The sequence below is a fragment of the Heptranchias perlo genome, chromosome 17 (genome assembly GCF_035084215.1).
Source record: "Heptranchias perlo isolate sHepPer1 chromosome 17, sHepPer1.hap1, whole genome shotgun sequence".
NCBI lineage: Eukaryota > Metazoa > Chordata > Chondrichthyes > Hexanchiformes > Hexanchidae > Heptranchias > Heptranchias perlo.
The window spans coordinates 10,567,535-10,591,674 of record NC_090341.1 but is presented as its reverse complement, the minus strand read 5'-3'; the positions used below and the strand labels follow the sequence as shown (position 1 = coordinate 10,591,674).

The window sequence follows — 24,140 nt, the reverse complement described above, 5'->3', positions numbered from 1 at the left end:
CTTCCATCACTTTGCTGATAATTGAGAGTAGACTGATGGGGTGGTAATTGGCCGGATTGGATTTGTCCTGCTTTTTGTGGACAGGACATACCTGGGCAATTTTCCACATTGTCGGGTAGATGCCAGTGTTGTAGCTGTACTGGAACAGCTTGGCTAGAGGCGCAGCTAGTTCTGGAGCACAAGTCTTCAGCACTACAGCTGGGATGTTGTCGGGGCCCATAGCCTTTGCTGTATCCAGTGCACTCAGCCGTTTCTTGATATCACGTGGAGTGAATCGAATTGGCCGAAGACTGGCTTCCGTGATGGTGGGGATATCGGGAGGAGGCTGAGATGGATCATCCACTCGGCACTTCTGGCTGAAGATGGTTGCAAACGCTTCAGCCTTGTCTTTTGCACTCACGTGCTGGACTTCGCCATCATTGAGGATGGGGATGTTTGCAGAGCCTCCTCCTCCCATTAGTTGTTTAATTGTCCACCACCATTCACAACTGGATGTGGCAGGACTGCAGAGCTTTGATCGGATCCGTTGGTTGTGGAATCGCTTAGCTCTGTCTATAGCATGTTGCTTCCGCTGTTTAGCATGCATGTAGTCCTGAGTTGTAACTTCACCAGGTTGGCACCTCATTTTTAGGTACGCCTGGTGCTGCTCCTGGCATGCTCTTCTACACTCCTCATTGAACCAGGGTTGATCCCCTGGCTTGTTGGTAATGGTAGAGTGAGGAATATGCCGGGCCATGAGGTTACAGATTTTGCTGGAATACAATTCTGCTGCTGCTGATGGCCCACAGTGCCTCATGGATGCCCAGTTTTGAGCTGCTAGATCTGTTCTGAATCTATCCCATTTAGCACGGTGGTAGTGCCACACAACACGTTGGATGGTGTCCTCAGTGTGAAGACGGGACTTCATCTCCATGAGGACTGTGCGGTGGTCACTCCTACCAATACTGTCATGGACAGATGCATTTGCGACAGGTAGATTGGTGAGGACGAGGTCAAGTAAGTTTTTCCCTCGTGTTGGTTCGCTCACCACCTGCCGCAGGCCCAGTCGAGCAGCTATGTCCTTCAGGACTCGGCCAGCTCGGTCAGTAGTGGTGCTGCTGAGCCACTCTTGGTGATGGATATTGAAGTCCCCCACCCAGAGTACATTTTGTGCCCTTGCTACCCTCAGTGCTTCCTCCAAGTGGTGCTCAACATGGAGGAGGACTGATTCATCAGCTGAGGGAGGACGGTAGGTGGTAATCAGCAGGAGGTTTCCTTGCCTATGTTTGACCTGATGCCATGAGATTTCATGGGGTCCAGAGTCAATGTTGAGGACTCCCAGGGCCACTCCCTCCTGACTGTATATCACTGTACCGCCACCTCTGGTGGGTCTGTCCTGCCGGTGGGACAGGACATACCCAGGGATGGTGATGGAAGAGTCTGGGACGTTGGCTGAAAGGTATGATTCTGTGAGTATGGCTATGTCAGGCTGTTGCTTGACTAGTCTGTAATTTTGGCACAAGTCCCCAGATGTTAGTAAGGAGGACCTTGCAGGGTCGACTGGGCTTGGTGTTTTGCCGTTGTCGTGTCCGGTGCCTAGTGGTCCGTCCGGTTTTATTCTTATTATGACTTTTCGTAGCGAGATTTTACAACTGAGTGGCTTGCTAGGCCATTTCAGAGGGCAATTAAGAATCAACCACATTGCTGTGGGTCTGGAGTCACATATAGGCCAGACCGGGTAAGGGCGGCAGGTTTCCTTCCCTAAAGGACATTAGTGAACCAGATGGGTTTTTACGACAATCCGGTAGTTTCATGGCCATCATTACTGATACTAGTATTTTAATTCCAGATTTTTATTTAATTAATTGAATTTTAATTAATTAAATTTAAATTCGCCAGCTGCCGTGGCGGGATTTGAACTCATGACTCTGGATTTTAGTCCAGGCCTCTGGATTACTAGCCCAGTAACATAACCACTATGCTACCGTACCCTGATTGATCATTCAAAAAAAAATTAATGCTATGTGGCAGCAGTTGTAAAGCAACTGCACCTGCCCTTGTCCTGGCACATGGTAACTATTATCTGAAAATGCAAATATTCTTAAATGGTGTATTTACTGTGCAGATGGAAATTAAATGGTCTATGGATTAAACAAAATTAAACTGGAGCCTGAATTTTTCCTTCTAGTTCTGTCCTCCCCTTCCAGTTGGAGTGCAGTGCAGTCTGTGTCCACGATCATGTCTGCTGGCCATTCTGTGATCATCCTGCTGCCAGGGCGGTTGAAGCCCAGATGGTTTGCTAATAATAAATACAGAACCATTATTTCTACTTTGAAACAATCAGTCGGTCAGTTGTATGTAGCACCCTATAAAGCAGGATCATGATGGTAAATTTTAGGGCTTTTGTCATAGAATTACATAAAATTTACAGCACTGAAACAGGCCATTCGGCCCAACTGGTCTATGCTGGCATTTATTATTCATATTTATTCATTCAATAATTGACATTTTCCAAACTTAAGTGGAGAAGCACTGGCGAAAATTACCAGGGGGAATAAATTACCATGACAAAACAGGAATTAATTTACCGTACCATTTTAAATAATATTATAAAATTACACCACTGCTTTTAGCCAATCACAAGTATTTCTTCACCTCATACGACATTCTCAAGGGACAGAGAGGTGCCAACATTGTAAGGACTCATCAGCCAGAACCTCGTAAATTAAGAGCACAGGAGAAAGTCTCAGTGACACTCAGTGCCTTTTGTGTGCAAAGAAACCTGGAAGTGTTATAAATAGATAATTGTGCGCAGTGGATTGGCACAATAAGTAATTTTAATTCTCGAGTCTGAGCACAGTCGACTGGGGAGTTCTCTGGTTAGGTAACTTATGAATATATTTCTTGTTCTCCTTTAGAATAAATGCTTCATTTATTTTTTTTTGTTTCTCACCAATTTTCTCTCCTCCACACCTATGCTGAGGCTTTGACTCCTTGCTAGTGTCCATTGTACCGTCTGGTACCAAGTGCTGCATGTGTGATCCTTGATGGTGAGTGCTGGCATCTTACCTACATCACAGCCAGGCCTGATGCTGTCCTCGCCCAGTGTCTGAATGTGTGTACTTGCAGCAGGGGTTGTTTGATTACAATCAGGAACAGGTACCTCGACCCAATACATATATTGCTCTCTAATCTGGGTGTGCTGATGGCAATTATAGCACCCAATAATGGTTGAGTTCAGCTAACTCAGCATGGACCAGGGTTCAAACTTGGGAACATTCTGGTCTGTATGGTTCACTTACTTGTATGATAAACTCAGGGGAGCTGCACATGCTCCACTTCTATCCCTGCCATAGATACTGCTGTACAAACATGAGATCTTAACCCTTCCAATGTTTTGCTCTTGTCTCCAGTATTCAGGTGCTGCTTCTAAGCCAGAGGCCAGAGGTTGAGGAAATGATCCGGGAAATGGGAATAGGACAATCAGCAGTCGAGCAGCTGTCCATTTACTGTATATCCTTAAAAAAGTAAGTAGGACTGTTTCTTGTATTCAAATAGTACAAATAGTTTAATCCAGCAGACCAATGGGATGAAATTCTCCTCTCTGCAAGCTGTAAAGGCTTCTAAGTTTGAGCAATTTCAATGCAATTCCTAGCAAAGATGAATCCATAGCACAAGACTGCTTTTCATTCAGCATTGATAGCATTGAAATGGCAGCCTGGGTCAGAGCCAACAAGGTTAGTTGCTGTAGGAAATGTCACCATGGTTCAGTGGATAGTGCTCATCTGAAGTTGGGGTTAAGGCAGACTGTTGTGGCAGATTTGCGGAAGCTTTATCATGCATCCAACCCTTGCTACAACTGACTAAGGACACTTACTGTTGCCACTGGGTGCAAAAAATGGGGGGGAAAAATTCATTCCTCTGTACTTGCATCCCTCGCCTTGATATTTTAAACTCAGCATAGCTTCAACCTGGTCAGTATGCCTCAGTACCATACTGAGTATTGCATTTGCTAACTTAACCACTGGTTGAAGACAAATATAGCTTCTTATAATCTGCCTATGTTGGTGCAATCTGGTGAACACGCACCTGTGTTGGAATGCATTCTGCTAGTGCATCTGACTAGACTGGTGAGAACTCTGTTGTGACTTTTTTTATATATAAATTGAAACCTTGATTGAGCAGAACCCTGAGCTTCTTTTGAGGCCCAAGTAGTTAATCCTCACAGCCTCACCTTGTCGCTGATTCATTCCTCTGCAGGGAATATGAAAACCTGAAGGCGACATTTAAATCCTCCATTGATATGTCTGAGAAGTTGAAGAGAGAACATTTTACTACCAACTGCAAGGTTAGTGTTACATTAAGAAGTTAACATATTAAACTTCTGATTTTCTATCAACAACCTGGATTTTTTTGGTTCTCAGAATATGAAGAGTTTAGTGTAGACCTTCATTATGGATTAAAAAAAGCTGGAAAATAATTTAAAACCTTCCAAACTGTCTAGTTCTATTAAAATGGTTTAACAAAAACCCAACTGTAGAATTTTAGAGCACAGAAGGAGGCCATTCAGCCCACCGTGCCTGTGCCGGCTCTTTGAAAGAGCTATCCAATTAGTCCCACACCCCTGCTCTTTCCCCATAGCCCTGCAAATTTGACCTTTTCAAGTATTTATCCAATTCCCTTTTGAAAATTACTATTGAACCTGCTTCCACCGCCCTTTCAGGCAGTGCATTCCAGATCATAACAACTCGCTGCATAGAAAAAATGAACTAATATCTTAACTTGCAGGTAAAATCCTTAGAGCGAACTGAGTTATGTGTTTGTGTTGTGAAGAAACCAAACTTGTAATGCATTTTGCTTTTCAAACCACCAATGTAGAAATGGGATGGATGTCGGGGGGGTGGAGAGTGGGGGACCTCAATGTTTATGCTTTATAGAATGGGAAGGACTTTCTTCCTCGTTCAAAATGGATGCCCCCGTGGAGTACATCATGCCAGTGTTTCTTTTACTGGGTAAAGACTGGATTGCTGCCCTGGATTGAGCAGAGTAGCCCCATACCTGCACCGCGCTCTCCTATTTACTTTTCCACCTGGTATTGTACATTGGCCAGAGTTAGAGGCGGTGAATCCAGTGGGGTGGTACGCAAGACTAGAAGGATATGCTGACAGGGTTAGACGGGGTGGGAGGAGGCTCGTATGGAGCATTAAAAACAGACATGGACCAGTTGGGCTGAATGGCCTGTTCTAGTGCTATATGTTCTGTGTAAAAGACCCACTAATAAGCTGCTGGAACAGGGAATGTTAGGCTGTTTATATTTCTCAGCGCAATATTTATACTGTTCTGAGCATTAAGCTGTGACACCTGGGACAAGATTGATGGCATATTGTGTGCAACCCTCCCACACAGCAAACGGCTGCTATAAGCAGGGCCTTCGGGCCACGTGTAGCCTTCAAGCCCTATCAAGCCAGCCTTTGAAGCCCAGGCAACCGAAGCCTATTTGCGATCGTATTTCCTATAGCTGTTTTGTCATGTTGGAATTTCTTGGCCCTGGTGGTTTGGAAAGGACTGTTTTTAGTGCTGTTACCTAAATATTAAGTCGGAACACCAAGATCTGTTAGTATCAACAACTGAGATAAATGGGAATATGAATTTGAGCCATATACGCAGGCGCCAAGGCTTCATTGTTCAGCACCTGTGTAGCCAACGAAGACACGAGTTTGGACACTGTTGCTATAAACCATCACTGACCTAATAGCTTAAAATGTTCTTTGATTTCTTATCCATGTCTCTGTTTGACCTTTTGTTGTTGTACTACTCTGTCCACACCTATGTGACTACCTTTTGTGGAATACAAGCTTTTGCAGTTTTTAATTTGAAGCCAGTTTTTCTGTTTTCACTTAGTTGGAAAAAACAGTGTCACAGCTGGAGAAAATAAAAGAAGAACTACGTGCATCACAGGAGGATCTGCAAAATGCAGACAGAGAGATTATGGTACGTTTGACTTCAATGCGTTTTGAGCCAGAGGGGTGGAACTAACTCCTGCTGAACTCTATTTGTAATATTTTGTTTTAAAGTGCCTTTGTCGGGTTTTTTGTGGGGCAGGGAAGTCTGTATTTCTGCAATGCTAGTTTGAAACAACCATAGGGTGAACACTATGTTGGTTAAAATGGCATCAGTTGGAGGTGTTTCCATGCACTTTAGGATTTTGGCCTATGCCCCCATGGGAGGACCTTGGTGTAATACATATTAAAAATGCTAATATTGAACTAAATCTAGCTCTCAAGGGGTTAAATTCACAGGACAGCAGGGCTGGGAGATATAAATTAGGATTTGGATGGGATGTTTAAATCAGCCTGCTGGAGACAATGAAAGATAGTTTTAACATTCTAGTGATTGTTCAACTTGCCACTACAAGAACCCCAGTTATTTGAGCTCAGCAAGGTTTGTTGTCAAGTTAGGCTGGTGGATTCCACTCTAGGGTGGGTGGTAAACAGTTTTGATTAAGATCTAAAACTGGAGTCAGGATTAAAAATGAAGGCTCTGAGGGGCAGTCTAGATTAGTCAAGTACAATGACCCACTGATACAGAAAAACCTGTGGTGTTCCTTGTTTTGTAACATTAATCGAAGGTACGTTTTACCGACTGAACTAAGTGAATCTGTTGTTACACCTCCTCCCCAGGATACACTATCACACAAGTAGATGTCAGGCATTGAGAGTCAACTCCCATTAAAGTAAGATGTTCAGACCATTAGTGATTAATGCCTCTGAACCTGAGACGGTATCTACAGCAAACCCAAATTTATAACAGCATCTTTGAGGTTTGCCACTCATAGAACTGAGATGTAATCAGAAGAGTTCTGAGTATGAGAGAAAGTCAACGAGGTTTGTTTGGTACCTTCACGGTGATGTGTAAAATTAGACATGGTTGCTAAAATGTGTAACTCTTCAGCTGCAGTTACACAACATTAATCATAAGTGGGCAATTTAATTTCACGCTTGGTGGAGTGACTGCAAGCTTTTGCTTTGAAGTTATGTTTGGGATATTAGCCTGCATTTGTATGACATTCCTCTGTTCACTATTTTAACAGATGTTAAACCATTTAAAATAAACCGATTGATGTCTTTGTTAAAATAGAAGACCGTCATTGGCACACTTTAAGCATCCGTGCGCTAATATCACAAACAATCATTTCCAGGCTGACAAAAACTGGGTCTGGAGGAATAAATAGCATATTCCTAATTTTTGTTTGAAGTAGAGACACCCCATTGTGATGCCTGCTGACATAGTAAAGGATTTGGTATTCAGGGCTGAAGTACCTCCTCCTTGCATTTATCCTCTACCCTCCCCCCCCCCCGCCTGTTTGACATCAGTAGGGAGGTTGGGACAGGGGTCAATCTGATGCATGTATTGTTTTGGGATACATATAGGCTCTATCACAGTACTCCTGGGCTCCCTGTTCATAAAGAGCACCAGGCACCATCACCCAGCACAGGCAATGATTGAGCACCCGACACTGTGGGCTGGGGAATGGCCTCATGCTCCCACTCGTTCACCAGTAGGTAGCTGAGCTGCTGTACGAGTTACATCGAAACTACAGCACAGAAACATGCCATTCGGCCCAACTGGTCTATGCAGGCATTTATGCTCCACATGAGCCTCCTCCCTCCCTACTTCAGCTACCCCTATCAGGATACCCTTCTATTCCTTTCTCCCCATGTGCTTATCTAGCTTCCCTCTTAAATGCATCTATGCTCTTTGCCTCAACTATTCCTTGTGATACCGTGTTCCACATTCTTACCACTCTGTGAGTAAAGAAGTTTCTCCTAAATTCCCTATTGGATTTATTAGTGACTATTTTATATTTATGACCTCCAGTTTTGAACTCCTCCCCCCCCCCCCCCCCCCCCCACAAGCGGAAACATTTTCTTTACGTCAAAAATGTAGAGGCTGAAGCCTACATGGTGCCCATGCAGAAGCCAGACACCGTCCCCTCTGCACATCTCGTGCAAATTGTGCCTACTTCCTGGCACTTGCTTACCTGCCATCCAATACGCATACCAGGAATTCTTAACCCCTCCCCCCATAGTTTTTTTAAAATCCTTTTCCTTTCCTTCTACCTTTTAACATTCATCCTCCTCCCTTCCTCTCTTCTCCACAACTCAGAAGGTCGTGGGTTAAAGTCCCACTCCAGAGACTTAAGCACATAATCCAAGCTGACACTCCAGTGCAGTACTGAGGGAGTGCTGCACTTTGGGTTGAGGTGTTAAACAGACGCCCTGTCTGCCCCCTCAGGTGGACTTAAGATCCGTAGGCACTATTTGAAGAAGAGCAGGGAGTTCTCCCTGGTGTCCTGGCCAACATCCTTCATGGTCATTAACACATTGCTGTTTGAGTGTCCTTGCTGTGCGTAAAATTGTCTGCCGCGTTTCCTACGTTACAACAGTGACTACACTTCAAAAGTACTTCATTGGCTGTGGAGCGCATTGGGACATCCTGAGGTCCTGAAAGGCGCTATATAAATGCGATGTCTTTCATTCTTTCTTTTCCCACCATCTCCTATAGATGCACAAGCCTGAGCTTTTCAGCCCTGATACATGCATTAAATATTGGTTTTACAGAACTTAAAAAAGAAGGTGGAGTTCCTGCAAAAGTCCCTCAGTACACCGAATCGTACCAACGAGGCAATCAGCCGCTTAATCTTTGAGAGGTGAGGGAGCTAATTCTGCCTTGTTCAAGTATGTTGCTTTGTGGCTTATATATTTATAAATATTCTAGAAACCTGATGAATTAATTTTTTATGATGCATTTCTCCCCATTCCCTTTTGTGTCTGTCCTGTACCACATGCCATCTGTGGAGCTGGCATGTGGCCCACCTAATGCCAGTAACCGTGTTTGTCCCTCTCCCCCCTTCTCCCACCTCCCTTCATTCCTGTAGGAAAGCGCTTGACTTCTCAGATTTGCCTTGGTGACACTGCATATTTTGGGAACTCACCGAGTGTGCTCCAATCCACCAAAACTCCATGCTTCTCTACTCTTATTTCTGATACTTGCAGCTTACATTGGGCAGTAAACAAAACACGTGCATTTGTTGCACGTTTGAACACGCTGGGATGTCGTCATATATCAACAATAACTTTGAAAAGGAAATTGGATCTATACGTAAAAAGGAGAGATTTGCAGGGCTGTGGGCAAAGAGCAGGGGAGTGGGACTAACTAGATAGCTCTTTCAAAGAACCAGCATGGACACGATGGGCTGACTGGCCTCCCTCTATGCTATAAGATAATATCCCTGTCTTAACACTCTGGCACAGCCTATTGAAAATCTATCTCACTAACGCATACTGTTAAAAATTGTTAGTTTACTTTCTCTTGTATTATTTGGAAAATACTTGCATTTATTTAGTGCTATATCACATTATAATGTTTCAAAGCCCTTCAAACAGTGAATTACTTTGAAATGCAGTGACCTTTGTGTAGAATATTTTTGTTACAATTGGGAAAACAGACTGTTCAATTATTGTTGGTTTCACAAATTGAGTTGGTGCATTACTGTATCTTGATTTGTCAGTGAAATTATTCTTATGCTTGTAGCCCTGCTCCTGTGGATTTACAGTACCCAAAGCTACACAGGCCAGCTGTTGGGGAGGATATTGATCTGTGTCTGACATACGACTTGGACACCCCTGATCATATTCCTCCGAAATCTCTCAGCACCTCGTCCAAGAAGATAAAACTGGACACAGCTGGGTAAGTGCAGGAGCTCATTACTGGCCATATGATACAAAGTCAAAATATCTATAGGGAGTAAACTGACTTTCATTACTACGGTATTACTTGGGTTCCAATTAGTTTCATTTGGTGGTTTCAGAATGTACTTCAGATCAATAACCCTTTAATTCCTTGTGGTAATGTAATTCCACTTAATTAGCTTGGATCTGATCAGGATTCGCACCATATACATCAGCAAAATTCATTTTGGTCTACTCAATTCACATGTTTCCAGACAAAAAGATTTATTAGCTATGTCTAACAAGAAATTTGTAATGGACAGCAATCAGCTCTTTCAATTTACAGAAAACTTCTACTATTTATGTCTGTGTCCATGAGAATCTCAGATCAGTGAACTATATCTACGTTATAAACTGGATGGCCATGTGGTGAAGGATGGAATACTAGAGCCTGGTCTTCAGTTGTTTCCAAGCCTTTATTCACAGAGATCCCCTTTACACACCACATCCTAGATAAGCTCTCATATAAAAAGGATACAACAGAGTCCTCAATTGATACCCACTACCTGAATACAATTAACATTCATTGATATAAATCACATGATACAATTAACAGTCTATCCAGGAACAAAGACACTCTCTGCTCTTCCATTTTTTTAATTTGTTCTCTGGTTGAGGTGGTGACACCGACAAAAATAGATTTCTAGCCCATCCCTAGTTGCCCTGAGAGGGTGGTGGTGGGCCTTCATTTAAACTCTTGCAATCCTTGTGATGGTGCACCCACAACTAAATAAACTATTCAAAATCTGTGATCGAGGTATTGCAGTTTTTTTTTTGTGTGGTGATATTAGTGCGGAAAACAAAAACAGACCTATATATAGGTTGCTACCCACCATTGTACTTCACCCTAATGCTTTATAGGCTCCACATTGAACTGAGTATCATGTTATCTCCATGCTTTCTGAGATATACTTCGTTGAAAGGTGCCAATGTTGAGCCAGACAAAAATAACCTTTTTAATGTCACATATTCATTGTATGTTGTCCTTTTTTTCCCCTCTTTCATAGGTCATCCACGCCAAATCGATCTTCTAAATCATTGCACAACTCAAAGGTGAGCACTTACATATACTTTTTACAGAAACAGTCATTCTAATGCTGCCGTTGAAGACTGAACTCGCTAAATTATCTGAAGAATAGGTAGAGCGATTACAATGTAATCTAATCAGGGGTTCAGATTTATGTAGCAGCTAATGGTTACTTGGAATCATGGCAAGACTGTTTAATCGAGATTCAGAACACTCCAGAAACTACACAAGCAAAACTAGAGCATTTTTAACCACTATCTGCCCCCTTGTGATTCCTGGAATCTTACATAGTTTTAAATTTAAATGATGTTTTATTCAGATTTTGCTTTTTTTTTGCTGTCAGCTGTGAATGCAGTGCCAGCTATTGGTGCCATTTTGCTAATGCTTGGTGATTACACTGGATTATTAGTAACTACAATGCCATTACTGCCCATTTATCAATAAACCTGCAATAGCTGGGAAATTTCATTTCAAAGCTCAAGAGCCAGAAAGAGAATTTGTATACAAACAGAGCCACAAAGCTTTAAACATTCAGTCATCTTGCACCTCAGCACAGCCTCCCTCGACGGGAGCACAGATCAGGGAATCATTGCTACATTGTCGTAGCCCTATCATTGACCTGTGTTCCTGTCTAACGAGGCTCCATGCAGGGTTGTTGAATATACCCGATACTAGCGCACTCACTGATATTCTTCCTGTAACTTAAGTATAACCTAGAGATCGTTCAAATCAGTTTTTGACAAGTTTCACCAATAAATTCCTAGATTTTTCCAGGTTGGTGGATCAGTTTAAAACGAAAAACAATTCCTACCCAATTTTAACCTGGAAAAAGATCAATTCTTCTCAGTCTTGGTGGATTCTGAAATGTGCCTGCATCCCATTAGTCATGTTATCATGCATAATGCTTAATGATGTATGTGCACAATTATATGACTAATGCAATGCGCATGCATTCAGGGCCTGACTGTGTCAAATTCTGGAAGGTGGGTTACTTACGGTAAGTTTATTAAGAATTAGAAGAGTTTGAGAGAGAGTCTAAATGCTGCATCATGCCTTACACACCTGACCTGTGGTGCCAAAAGGAACATCAAAGTGGTATTCAAAGAGGCATTGTAACAAAATTTAATAGGCGTGCACACTTAATGGGCAACATTCTGAATACTAATCACCTAAGCCTCAGCCTGAAGTGCACCGCTGATCAACACCCAAAAGACTCAATTAAGCAAACAGAGCATTTATGATTTATAACTGAGATGGAACAAGAAAGGAATGAAAATTTATAATGAGATATATGTTCATTAAGAGCTTTTATATTATGAAAAGATGATGGGCAATGTACAAAATGAAGTATTAATGAAATCCTTGTTTTAAAATCCCTCCATAGCTTCGTCCTTCCCTATCTCTGTAACCTCCTCCAGACTGATAACCCTCAGATCTTTGCTCCCCCACATTCTGGCCTCTTGCGCATTCCCGATTTTTATCACTCCACCATTGGCAGCCGTGTCTTCAGCTACCAAGGCCCTAAGCTCTAGAATTCCCTCCCTAAACCCCTCTCTCTCTCTCTCTCTCTCTCTCTTTTAAAACACTCCTTAAAACCTTTTCTCTTTGACCAAGCTTTTGGTCACCTGTCCTAATGTGGCTCGGTGTCAAATTTTGTTTGGGAACGTTGCTGTCAAGTGCCTAGGGACGTTTTGCTACGTTAAACACACTATATAAATTCATATGTCTGACTTTTTAAAAAAAAATTGTGCTACTTTAAGTATACATTTTAACAGTCAGTGCACAGTCCATTCACATACTGTAATAAAACCAGAAAATGCTGGGAAAACTCAGCAGGTCAGGCAGCATCTGTGGAGAGAGAAACAGTTAACATTTCAGGTCAGTGACCTTTCATCAGAACACACAAATACTGTAAATGTATTTCACCTCTAAAGTAGCTGAACTTTTGTGATCATGGAAACATATTACACTGGAGCAGAATTATACCCCAATTTTACTGCATTTTAGTGAAGTTCAAAATAAAAACTGATTTTTAGTTATTTTCTCTGAATTTGCCCAGGTTTGGGCTCTACTTCTCTTTCCCCCCCCCCCCCAGTTTTCCTCCCTGTTTTTAATGCTACAAATGAAAACTGAAAAACACACCAAAAAAAATCTGGCAATAAAAACTGTCTGAAGTATGCCATGCAAGTAATTTTGAAACCTAGCCCATCAATGTGATTTTGATATGCTTTGTTTCCATTTTGTTTTTAATTGGTCACGTGAGTGATACTGGCAAGGTCACGTTTATGGCCTGCCTCTCGTTGCCCTGAGAAGACGGTGGTAGGCCAGAAATTAAAATCAATTTGAAGAAATAATCTGTACTAATATTTTTTACTTTAAAAGTTTTAAATAAAATTGAAACTTATAACATGCAGTTCTCGCTGCACTGCAGGGACAGCATTACTGCCAATTGGAAGCAGAGCATGGTTGCTTGTGAAGTCTGTGGTGCAAAACAGCAACACAGGTTCACAAAGGAGTCTAACTGAGCTGCTTTTATGAAGATTTATGGAGCAGCATTATAACCCAATAATCTTTGCCCCCTCATCAAGTACTTGCTGGTTTAACGTGATCATGGTTGTGAAATTTCTCTGTCTTGGACCATGCGAGTGGTACATAATATTAGTTACAGAAACATCTCAGGTATCCTAGTTTCATGCTTAGAGTCATATGATTTGGCGTCTTATACAGTGAGATAACTGGCCTCCTGTGCTGTACCTACTATGATACAATGAACTATATCCTTACTGGTGTAGCTCACTCCTCTCATAATCTCAACATAGAAAATAGGAGCAGGAGTAGGCCATTCGGCCCTTTGAGCCTGCTCCGCCATTCAATATGATCATAGCTGATCCTCTATCAATATCATATTCCTGCTCTCTCCCCATACCCTTAGATGCCTTCTGTGTCTAGAAATCTATCTATCTCCTTAAATATATTCAGTGACTTGGCCTCCACAGCCTGATGTGGTAGAGAATTCCACAGGTTCACCACTCCGAGTGAAGAAATTTCTCCTCATCTCAGTCCTAAATGTCCTACCCCGTATCCTGAGACTGTGACCGCCACCCCCCCCCCCCCCCCCAAAGCCAGGGGAAACATCCTTCCTGCATCCAGTCTGACCAGCCCTGTCAGAATTTTATACTTTTCAATGAGATCCCCTCTCATTCTTCTAAACTCTAGTGAATACAGGCCTAGTCAACCCAATCTCTCCTCATACGACAGTCCTGCCATCCCAGGAATCAGTCTGGTGAACCTTTGCTGCACTCCCTCTGGCAAGTATATCCTTTCTTAAGGAGACCAAAACTGCACACAACACTCCAGGTGTGGTCTCACCAAGGCCCTGTATAACTGCAGTAAGACATCCTTGCTCCTATACTCAAATCTTCTTGCAATGAAGGCCAACGTACCATTTGACTTCCTAACTGCTTGCATGTTTGCTTTCAGTGACTGGTGTTCAAGGACACCCAGGTCCCTTTGTACATCAACATTTCCCAATCTATCACCATTTAAATAATACTCTGCCTTTCTGTTTTTCCTTCCGAAGTGGATAACTTCACATTTATCCACGTTATACTGCATCTGCCATGTATTCGTCCATTCACTAACTTGTCTAAATCGTCTTGAAACCTCATCCAAATCATTGCTACATATATTGTGAATAGCTGGGGCCCAAGCACTGATCCCTGCGGTACCCTACTAGTCACCACCTGCCACCTCGAAAAAGACCCACTTATTCCTACTCTCTGTTTCCTGTCTGTTAACCAATTTTCAATCCATGCACACTAACCTCTTATGTAGGACTTTATCAAAGGCCTTCTGAAAATGTTTTTTAATGGTTTAAATATAACCCTTTATTTTTCTTCCCTTTAATTCCCCCACTTGTCTTTTGCCTTGTTGAAGGGGCACGAGGGTAACCTCTTTCCACGCCTCTGCCTTTTGAGTCAGCTGCTAAGAGGTGTAAGTGACGTGGGGCAATTTTGTGCCTAAATTGTACTCTCCGGCAAGGACATTTGAGACATGGTTCTTGGCTCATGTACATGAATGTATGTACATCTGCAAAGATATCTTTTAATGTGCGTTTATTCGTGCAAATACAGGTATGTTTTAGGATTTGTACTATGAGGAATTGTTGTCTCTCTCTGGTGCTCTTAACTATGCATACACCTGAATATTAAACAAAAGGTTTGGTGGGGTCAGGTACAACTCTCCTGGTGAATAGGGTCAAGGCAAAGTCACCCTCTCCCAACCTACAAAAACTAGTGTTTTGTATTTTATTGTAAATGGCAGCATGCTTTGAACTTATACTGCACAACATGCTATGTATGTATGGGATAAAATTACAACCTGATGCATGTTCTTAAAAATCTGGATAAAAGTGTGGCAGATCTAGTTTGGATTTGTAAGCTCTGCTTTTACTTACAAATCTGAACAGTTGGCAGGTTTGATGGTGTGCTGGAAACGTGTGGCTGGATTTGTCAGGTTTATGAGATGGTGGTAGGGGATTGGAGCCTTGTTTCACTTCACATCAAGCAAGTATTTGAGATCTGAATTGCAGTAATCTTACCAAAACTTCTCTTCTGTTTCTTTAAGAAGATGAACAAAGATGAGGATGACCATATTCTCCCAGCTTTCCTCCGAAATTCCATGTTATTCCAAAAGAAACCATATGGGAGTTTCTTGGATCCACACAGAAACAGAGGAGCAGTAAGTGTAACAAGAATCGCATCTGCTCCTATCAGAAAGGACCACTATCAGTATACCTGTCTCGGGTGCTATGGGAACCAATCTGGGCCTGGCTCCCCTCTGACCTGATGGGGAAACACAGCAACACAAGTTCACAAAGGAGTCTAACTGAGCTGGTTTGTTTTGGTGTATTACTGTTAGAGCTAACCATTTCAGATTAGACTTATGCCTGAAACCCTTTAATTATTCATTATGTATCGGGGGATAGAGGATTTAAACTAGACGTTCAACCATTATGCTGTTTACTAAACTACTACTTGACATTATTGTCATACTGAGTTATTTTTTAAAAAGGTATTAATGTTTATTCAGGAGAAGTATTCCCAGTCATGCACAAAGTGAAAATCTAGGACGACAGCAGCAACTGTTGGGTAGCAAAGGTTTGGGAGATGTGTCTGGCTGTCAGTATCAACCACCATAACTCCATGTGGGTCTGCATTAAACTCATGATGAGACCCACCGCAGGAATGGGTCTCACCAATTCTGAGTTGGAGATTTTGAAGAGTGTCCAGAATTTAGGATGAATCCACATTTCTTTTTCCTATTCTACACAAGAAGTTACCTCAACCATCGCCAAAGAACAAGGCAAATCTGTGTGAATTGGATTTTATAAAGAGAGATAATTGTACATTTATTAGTGCCTCTTAATTCTGCCTTGTGTTTTATTCAGAATTGTTGATCAGAGGCAGCCCTAAATACAGGTGCTTTATGCAGACTTGTCTCCATGTGGTGTAGCGCACTTGGAGCACTGACACGTATTAATTTCCCTTAATTTTTTTTACCCCCTTAGGTGCGGACTGGCTTCGATGGGTTGGGAGGAAGAACCAAGTTTATTGAACCTGTATCCTTTGCTGGATTTGAAAGTTCTATGTTTGTAGGTGAAATGAAAAAATAATTGTAGTGATGGGCTGAGGTGGGGCAGAGGTAGAAGTGTGTGGTCTTTGTGATGGAGAGGATATGGGGTCAGAAACTCGGCTCAGAGTCGAATTGGGTACTTGAGATTACGATCAGTCTTGTTCAGCCAGAGACAGTGGCTGGGGAGGGGGGTTAGAATCAATAGCGAGGATACGGAGTATTTGGTGGAGCCTGAAGGCGGTTGCTTTGATCTTCCCAACTGGAGGAAATTGTGGCTCATCCAAGACTGGAGGGGTTGAGACAGCTGATGGACCCTATGTCTGCAGGTCATGTCACCAAAGGGTAGCATGTAGCTGAGAAAGATGAACAGACCAAAGATAGATCCTTGGGCGAAGTCAGAGGTCACAAGGCAGGGGTGAGAAGAGAAGCCATTGCTGGAGATACTGTGGCTACAGTTGGATAAATAAGAGTGGATATGTCGAGATATTTTTGGATTTATATCAATGTTTACATTTTCAGGCTGTTTGTGTCCCAGAGAAGTCCAGTCTGCTGGTTGACAGACATGTCATTTCAAAAATGCAAGGAGGAAAATAATTTTTTTTAAATGTTTGGTTTTTTTTTGCTTCAAACCCTTGATTTATTTTTTAAAACAGATTTCCTTTAACATTACTTCCTTCAGACTAAATTGACTGAAATCCGGCCACTGCCATTAAAAGCAAAAAGGAAGAAAGTGTCACGGACGACTGTAAATACTTCCATCTGCAAGCAGCCCAAACTGGAGAATTTCCTTAAATGAATCCAAACTGATTCCTGAACTTCATTAAAGCAGTGCAATTGGATAAGGTCTAACTGAACTGAATGCCAAGGTAACAAATCTTGTACTGTCTCCAGTCGTGTGTTAATACTGATGGCTGATACCACTGACTGAACCCATTCAGGAAGAGTGCAACTGGCCTGCACCATATGACATAACAGAAGCCAAACATACCACAGGGTTGTCAATATGAGAAGTGATCAAAGTCAACGGTCCCAAGAGCAGAAAACCTTGTTCTTCATCACTGGTGCAATTTAATTGTTTCAACAGCCATTAACCCAATGGTGTTATCCTCGTCCTTGAAATCCTAAATCACATGGCTTTACAAAGAGAACAAAGCGCCATGACATTAAATAAAACGACTACTGTCGGGTGGGGGGGGAAATGAAAGGATGAAACAACTTTGAATGATATTAACTCTTATACTGTGAATAACAGCAGATATCTCTTTTTTTGCTTTGTCTTATCAAGCTGCGATGCAAGTCCTAGGGATTACAACATTTCACGCACCCAGCATCAGTCTCAAACACCCCAAGTCATGGATTAGGTGCAGAGTAAATCTCTTTGCTCTGTTGAAACTGCTTTAGTGCCAGAAGATCATCCCCTACTGCACCATTGTGACGTTTTTCCATTTCCTATACCAGGCGTCCTTCTCTAAATGAGATTGCCACTTTAGTACCAATTTGGGGCAGTTTTATGGTGGGGGGCTTATGAGTTTGCACAATTTTAGGAACCATGTTGGAATTGTCCAAACTCACTTTTGAGTATAAAGTTGCTTTTAGTATATCTCTAACCCAGCCCCAACTCATTTCATGTAGAACCCATGCTGTTAGCACCGGTCTGGGCTGGATTTCATGATCCAGTCCCAGGGTTTAGTTGCTGATCATACTGCTAAAGGTTTATTTTTGTGGCTTGGTGTCCTCTGAACCCCTGGACTGGATTAACCTGTCTATTAGAGTCACTAAGTGGACTAGCCTGATTGACTGTTACATACAGGTGACTCCTCAATGCAGTTGCCAGTACAGCACTGTATTGAAAAAGTTCAAGGAACGGTACTCTCAAACTGGACTCTTCAAATTCCTATCGCTGGATATTAAGTTGATACATTTCAGCACAATTTTGAACACAATTAAGGATTTTATAACAGTAGAAATATTTGGAATATTTCCACAGCGTTGAAGTTGACTTACTTTGTACTTCAGCACAAAGTTCAGGGACGGTCGCATCACCAGTCACCATGGGACTTCCTGCTCGCACAGGAGTTTGAATTGCGTGATGTTTTAATACTGCAGTGCGTTGACAGAAGCACCCAGCTCTGCGATTCACACAGGTATCCGGTATCCCGTCCTGTTATGGGTCTTGATGCTGTTTTCCTGTAGGTTGATCAATATCACTTCTCTGCATCATAGCAGGAGCCTAATGTATACACTGATCTGCCACAGTTTTTTTTTAAAAGTCCTATAGCAAAGTCAGATGATTTTTGCAGAGGATGTCTCTTTTATAATCTACAAACGATCCCTATTTGGCCGTTCTTGTTTTTTCTGTTTTTAGATCCTTTTAAATATGATGGCCGATAGTATCAAGGGAACTGGCTGGGATTAGTTGCTAAGATTATCTGGTCATTTATCTCATTGCTGTTTGTGGGACCTTGCTTTGTGCAAATTGGCTGCCGCGTTTCCTCCGTTACAACAGTGACTATGCTTCAAAAGTAATTCATTGGCTGTGAAGCGCTTTGGGACGTCCTGAGGTCGTGAAAGGTGCTGTATAAATGGAAGTCTGTCTTTCTTTGATCCGATGGTCCACAGAAACTGAGCAAACATTGTTGTAGAAGGCCATTAGCCCTAGGGAGGTCCAACAGTCTTGCAACTCCAATTGTGTGTGTTAATTCAGCTCCCTTGCACTGTCGGCTCAGTAATTCTTTCAGCCAACTTTACTGAATGCTCAGTGCTTATTAAACAATGTAAAGGCTGATTTGTAATTCTTCTCAACTGTTAATTTTAATAGAGCCACCGTTGGTGAGTTCTCTCTTCAAAAGAGTGGAACTTTATGGTGAGAATGCCTCTGATAACTTAAGTCCTTCAATAAGGTTGAAACCTTCTGGTTGATGTAAATCTAGGATAGCATCTAAATCTTTTTAAAATCTTATATGTACAGCACTTATTCAAAAACTAATTGGTGGAAAATAAGAATGCTGCCTGCTTTTTAACCATCAATTGGTTCCTAAATCTTCCATTAATATCGCAATCGGAAATCAAAGATCATTTGTCCATCCCTCAATGGAAAAACAATGAGAGCATAACTTTACAATTGTTTTTAATCAGTCTGAAACTGTCTTTTATTTATTCTGTAATTATTGCTAGATTTTATAGTGTACCCTTCTCTCCATAGGATACAGTTTTTAAAACAAGTTTTACTTCTGTATGGAATTGCTCTGATGTACCTCCTATCCAGCTGTTCCAGATTGGTTGGGGCGACAAATGTGTCTGTCAGCAATGCACCCCATAGGTCAGGCTGCAGGTGAACAGGCGTATGTAGCTTCAGTCTGCACCACCAATGCCCATAGTGGCTGAGGTAATGGGAGTACCATTTCGAGTATTTTGGTGGAACCTAATAGATCATTGAAAAGCAGTGAATGCTATCTGTTCCTTCAGGGTTGCCGTGACACTTTGTATTGTTTGCCTCTAACTGGCTGGTGAAATAAACGACCATGTAGGCTGTCACCCATCAGAATGAGCAATGCCCTTTCAGTTCCTTATCATCTGGTAATTTTTTTTTAAGGTTTTGCAGGTCAACATTTCAACAATTTTTAGTCCTCAAATCCAGAGCTACTTTGGCCAGAGAGGTTAGACTTTGATCAAGATTTCTTTAGATTGAAAGATTAAATGGATTGTGGTACAAAGATTTTCGAATTGGCTGTTTGTAAAATCTACTTTCAGTAATTCAATCTGTAGAGAAATTATTAATGTTTAATGCTGCTGTCTCTCAGTGAATCTTGGCAGTGGATTGATTTTTTAATTTTGCTGAGTGTAACATCTCTATATTATATATTTTGGATCAGAATTGTGCTTGGTTTAGTTCTGTGAAGTTATTGGACTTAGAGTTGACGGTAATCGCAGATCGAATTTGATGGCTTAGGCTAAGTTTCTCTCCTATTAGTGAAGTGTTTTGTTTCGAGATGTGGTGATGAATTTTCTGGTGTGACAGTACATCGCTTTGGGTATTTGTCCCGAGCCCTTTATGTGAAACAGCTATCCGAAGTCATTTTCAGTCCAATTCATCCGGAATGCATGATTATTGCTTAATATCTGAAATAGTTGAACCAGGGAATCTTGTGGCTCCTGGGCGTGGTACATGTTCACAAACATGGACCGTTGACACAGCGTGGCACATTCATGGTCAAACAAAACAAGAACCTTTTTTTAAAAAAAATTTCCATGATCTGTTGAGAAGCAGAACCAAGGCAAAATTGGTCATGTGCACACAACAGCCTGTGCTAAATACTCAATCGAATGAAAACATTTTCTTGGATTTAGTTCATTGTTTAAAAATGATTACAATTTCTGGGCTATAAATACTAAATGATTGCCTGGGATGAGGTGGCTTATGGAAGTGACCATGTGTGAATAACTTGCAGCCTTCAGCTTCTGGTATTGCAGTGCAGTTACTGACTTAAACTCAAGTGACAGTTATAATAGCTTTCCACCATTGTCAACATATATTTCACTTTTGACACACACTTTTCCTTTCCCCCCCCCCCCCTCCCCACCCACTTCCAGCAATTCCAGAGTGCAATTGCATAGGTTTTGTGGCCCCTTTCTAGAGACTATTGTGTATCTTTTTTTTTAGTTCATTCCAGTGGTAAATCTGGTCTGTGTACAATTACTAGCTAAAAAGCTGAATGAAATAGGTTTTATCTTTCTTGGACATGGGTGCATTGGGTTATGTATGTTTGTTGTAAAGTACCTGAGACCATTAAATATTTTGTTATGAAAATGTTTTGATTCTCTTGTTTTCCTTTTAAATGAATGGTTTGAGCTTCCAGACCACTAACTATCACTATTGTTAGGGTGGATGTTCATTGAGGAATCATGAGTTCAAATCTAGTAATAGCTCAGCCAGAGTATGTGCCAAACTTTAACAATAATCCGGGAGTTCGGATCATATCCCTTAAACTGACCCTGAGAGTGAAGTTTGAAGATCATCTGAACACCACAGTTGTGTTTACAGTATTGTAGCACCTCATCTGAAATGGATATTGCCATTTTATAATACAACCTCCTGCCGTCTAGGAGGGTTTATTTGGAAAGGGGCTTTTGTTTTAACCTCTCCCCTTTCCACACACTGTTCTCTGGCTACATGTCTGGTTTCTAGGCCTTTGCAAATATTATTCAGTAACTGGCCACCCGGAGTTGCATCAGACTCTAGTCTCCACCATGTCTCTAACATCACAGCTGACATCAGAAACTCAGTGTGACAGAACTATGGGATGCAGGATAAAGCTCCTTTTGCATGGTGCCTGAGCCCCAGGTTCAGATCAGCATCCCTCCTGCACCAACGTGACATTCCACTTCATGGGCTAGCCAATGCTAGGAATGAGATCGCCAACTGTTGCTGAGTTCAGGCGAAGTATTCCAGTATTGGAGCTACATGAAGGGTTGCGCTTACATTTGGGATCATTGCACCCAGCAGCAATTAGAGGTATTTTAAAATTGGGACTGAAAAATATTCTAATTAATTAGCACCATCCAGCCCTATGCCGTAAGACATTCCATACAGGAATTTCACAACAGCATCTGCACATAAGAAAATAAGAAATAGGAGCAGGAGTAGGCCATACGGCCCCTCGAGCCTGCTCCACCATTCAATAAGATCATGGCTGATCTTCGGCCTCAACTCCACTTTCCTGCCCGATCCCCATATCCCTTGATTCCCCTAGAGTCCAAAAATCTATCTATCTCAGCCTTGAATATACTCAATGGCTCAGCATCCATAGCCTTCTGGGGTAGAGAATTCGGAAGATTCTGATGAATGTGCTGGGGTAGGCTGGATGACTTTTCTCAGCTGAGGGAGAGAGAAAACACTGAACTACAGGCCAATTAGCCTGACCTCAGTTGTCGGGAAAATGCTGGAATCCATTGATATGGAAGTGGTAACAGGGCACTTAGAACATAATATGATTAGACAAAGTCAACATGGTCTTATGGAAGTGAGTGAAGAAATGCCTCCTCAAATCAGTCTTAAATGGCCGACCCCTTATCCTGCAATTATGCCCTCTAGTTCTAGACTCTCCAGCCAGGGGAAACAACCCCTCAGAATCTTGTATGTTTCAATAAGATCACCTCTCACTCTTCTAAACTCCAGAGAGTATAGGCCCATTCTACTCAATCTTTCCTCATAGGACAACCCTCTCATCACAGGAATTAATCTAGTGAACCTTCGTTGCACTGTCTCTAAGACAAGTATATCCTTCCTTAGATAAGGAGACCAAGATTGTATGCAGTACTCCAGGTGAGGTCTCACCAAAGCCCTGTACAATTGTAGTAAGACTTCCCCTTGCACTCCGACCCCCTTGCACTCATGCCATTTGCCTTCCTAATTGCTTGCTGTACCTGCAAGCTAACTTTTTGTGTTTCTTGTACCAGGACACCCAAGTCTCTGGACACGACATTTAATAGTTTCTCGCCATTTTAAAAAATATTGTTTTTCTTGTCTTCCTACCAAAGTGAATAACCTCACATTTCCCCACATTGTACTCTATCTGCCACTTCCTTGCCCACTCACTTAACCTGTCTGTATCCCTTTGCAGACTCTGCGTCCTTCTCACAGCTTACTTTCCCACCCAGCTTTGCATCGTCTGCAGACCTGGATACACTACACTCTGTCTCTTCATCCACGTCGTTAATATAGATTGTAAATAGCTGAGGCCCAAGCACCGATCCTTGCGGTACCCCATTAGTTACAGCTTGCCAACCTGAAAATGACCCATTTATCCCTACTCCCTGTTTTCTGTCTGTTAACCAATCCTCTATCCATGCTAATATTTTATCCCCAACCCCATCAGCCCTTATCTTGTGTAACAACCTTTTTATGTGGCACCTTACCAAATGCCTTTTGAAAATCCAAATATACTACATCCACTACTACCCCTTTATCTACCCTGCTAGTTACATCTGCAAAAAACTCTAATAGATTTGTCAAACACGATTTTCCTTTCATAAAACCATGTTGACTCTGTCTAATCACATTATGATGTCCAAAGTGCCCTGTTATCACTTCCTTAATAATGGATTCCAGCATTTTCCCGACGACGGATGTCGGGCTAACTGGCTTGTAGTTCCCTGTTTTCTCTCTCCCTCTAATGAGAAAAGCCATCCAGCCCACTTCAGCACATTTATCAACAAGAAAAAACCCTACAGTTCCCATCCCAACATCCAACTGTACTTTAAATGATCAAAGATTTGTGCCTCTAACCCACCCAGAAGCTAATTCCATGTGTTAATCACTTAGCATGAAGAACCTTTTTTCTGGGATCAGTCTTCTGCCTACCTGTCACCATTTTGAACCTATGATCCCCTTATCTTACAATCCTGGTTTAACTTGAAGTAGTGGTCTGAATTTATCTCTTCTATACCATTAGCTACCTGTAATTCAAGGCTATTAAGCTCACCTTTCGTCTTTCCTCATAATACAGGTCTTTGACACCAAAAATCAGCTTGTGGCTCTTTTTCTGCACTGTGTCCAAGCTTGACTATCTGACCAAATTTGAATGCATTACTGGAGGTACTGCAACAACAACTTGCATTTATATAACACCTTTGACGTAATAAAACATCCCAAGGCGCTTCACATGAGCGTTATCAATCAAAATTTGACACTGAGCCACATAAGGAGATAT

General features: G+C 41.9%; 1 protein-coding gene across 3 annotated transcripts in view; it reads left to right on the top strand.

Moving 5' to 3' along the window:
* traip (TRAF-interacting protein) overlaps positions 1-21,238 on the top strand; it is a 42,249-nt gene extending 21,011 nt beyond the window's left edge. For 2 of the 3 annotated variants that reach the window (XM_067998477.1, XM_067998475.1), the window contains exons 8-16: positions 3,393-3,506; positions 4,240-4,327; positions 5,881-5,970; positions 8,601-8,689; positions 9,574-9,729; positions 10,778-10,823; positions 15,424-15,537; positions 16,367-16,417; positions 17,111-21,238. In XM_067998477.1, coding sequence (XP_067854578.1) covers positions 3,393-3,506; positions 4,240-4,327; positions 5,881-5,970; positions 8,601-8,689; positions 9,574-9,729; positions 10,778-10,823; positions 15,424-15,537; positions 16,367-16,417; positions 17,111-17,227 — 865 coding nt within the window. In that variant the 3' untranslated portion in view covers positions 17,228-21,238. The remainder of the gene's footprint in view (positions 1-3,392; positions 3,507-4,239; positions 4,328-5,880; positions 5,971-8,600; positions 8,690-9,573; positions 9,730-10,777; positions 10,824-15,423; positions 15,538-16,366; positions 16,418-17,110) is intronic. The other variant, XM_067998478.1, reaches the window with a different exon arrangement.
* Positions 21,239-24,140: the final 2,902 nt, after the last annotated feature.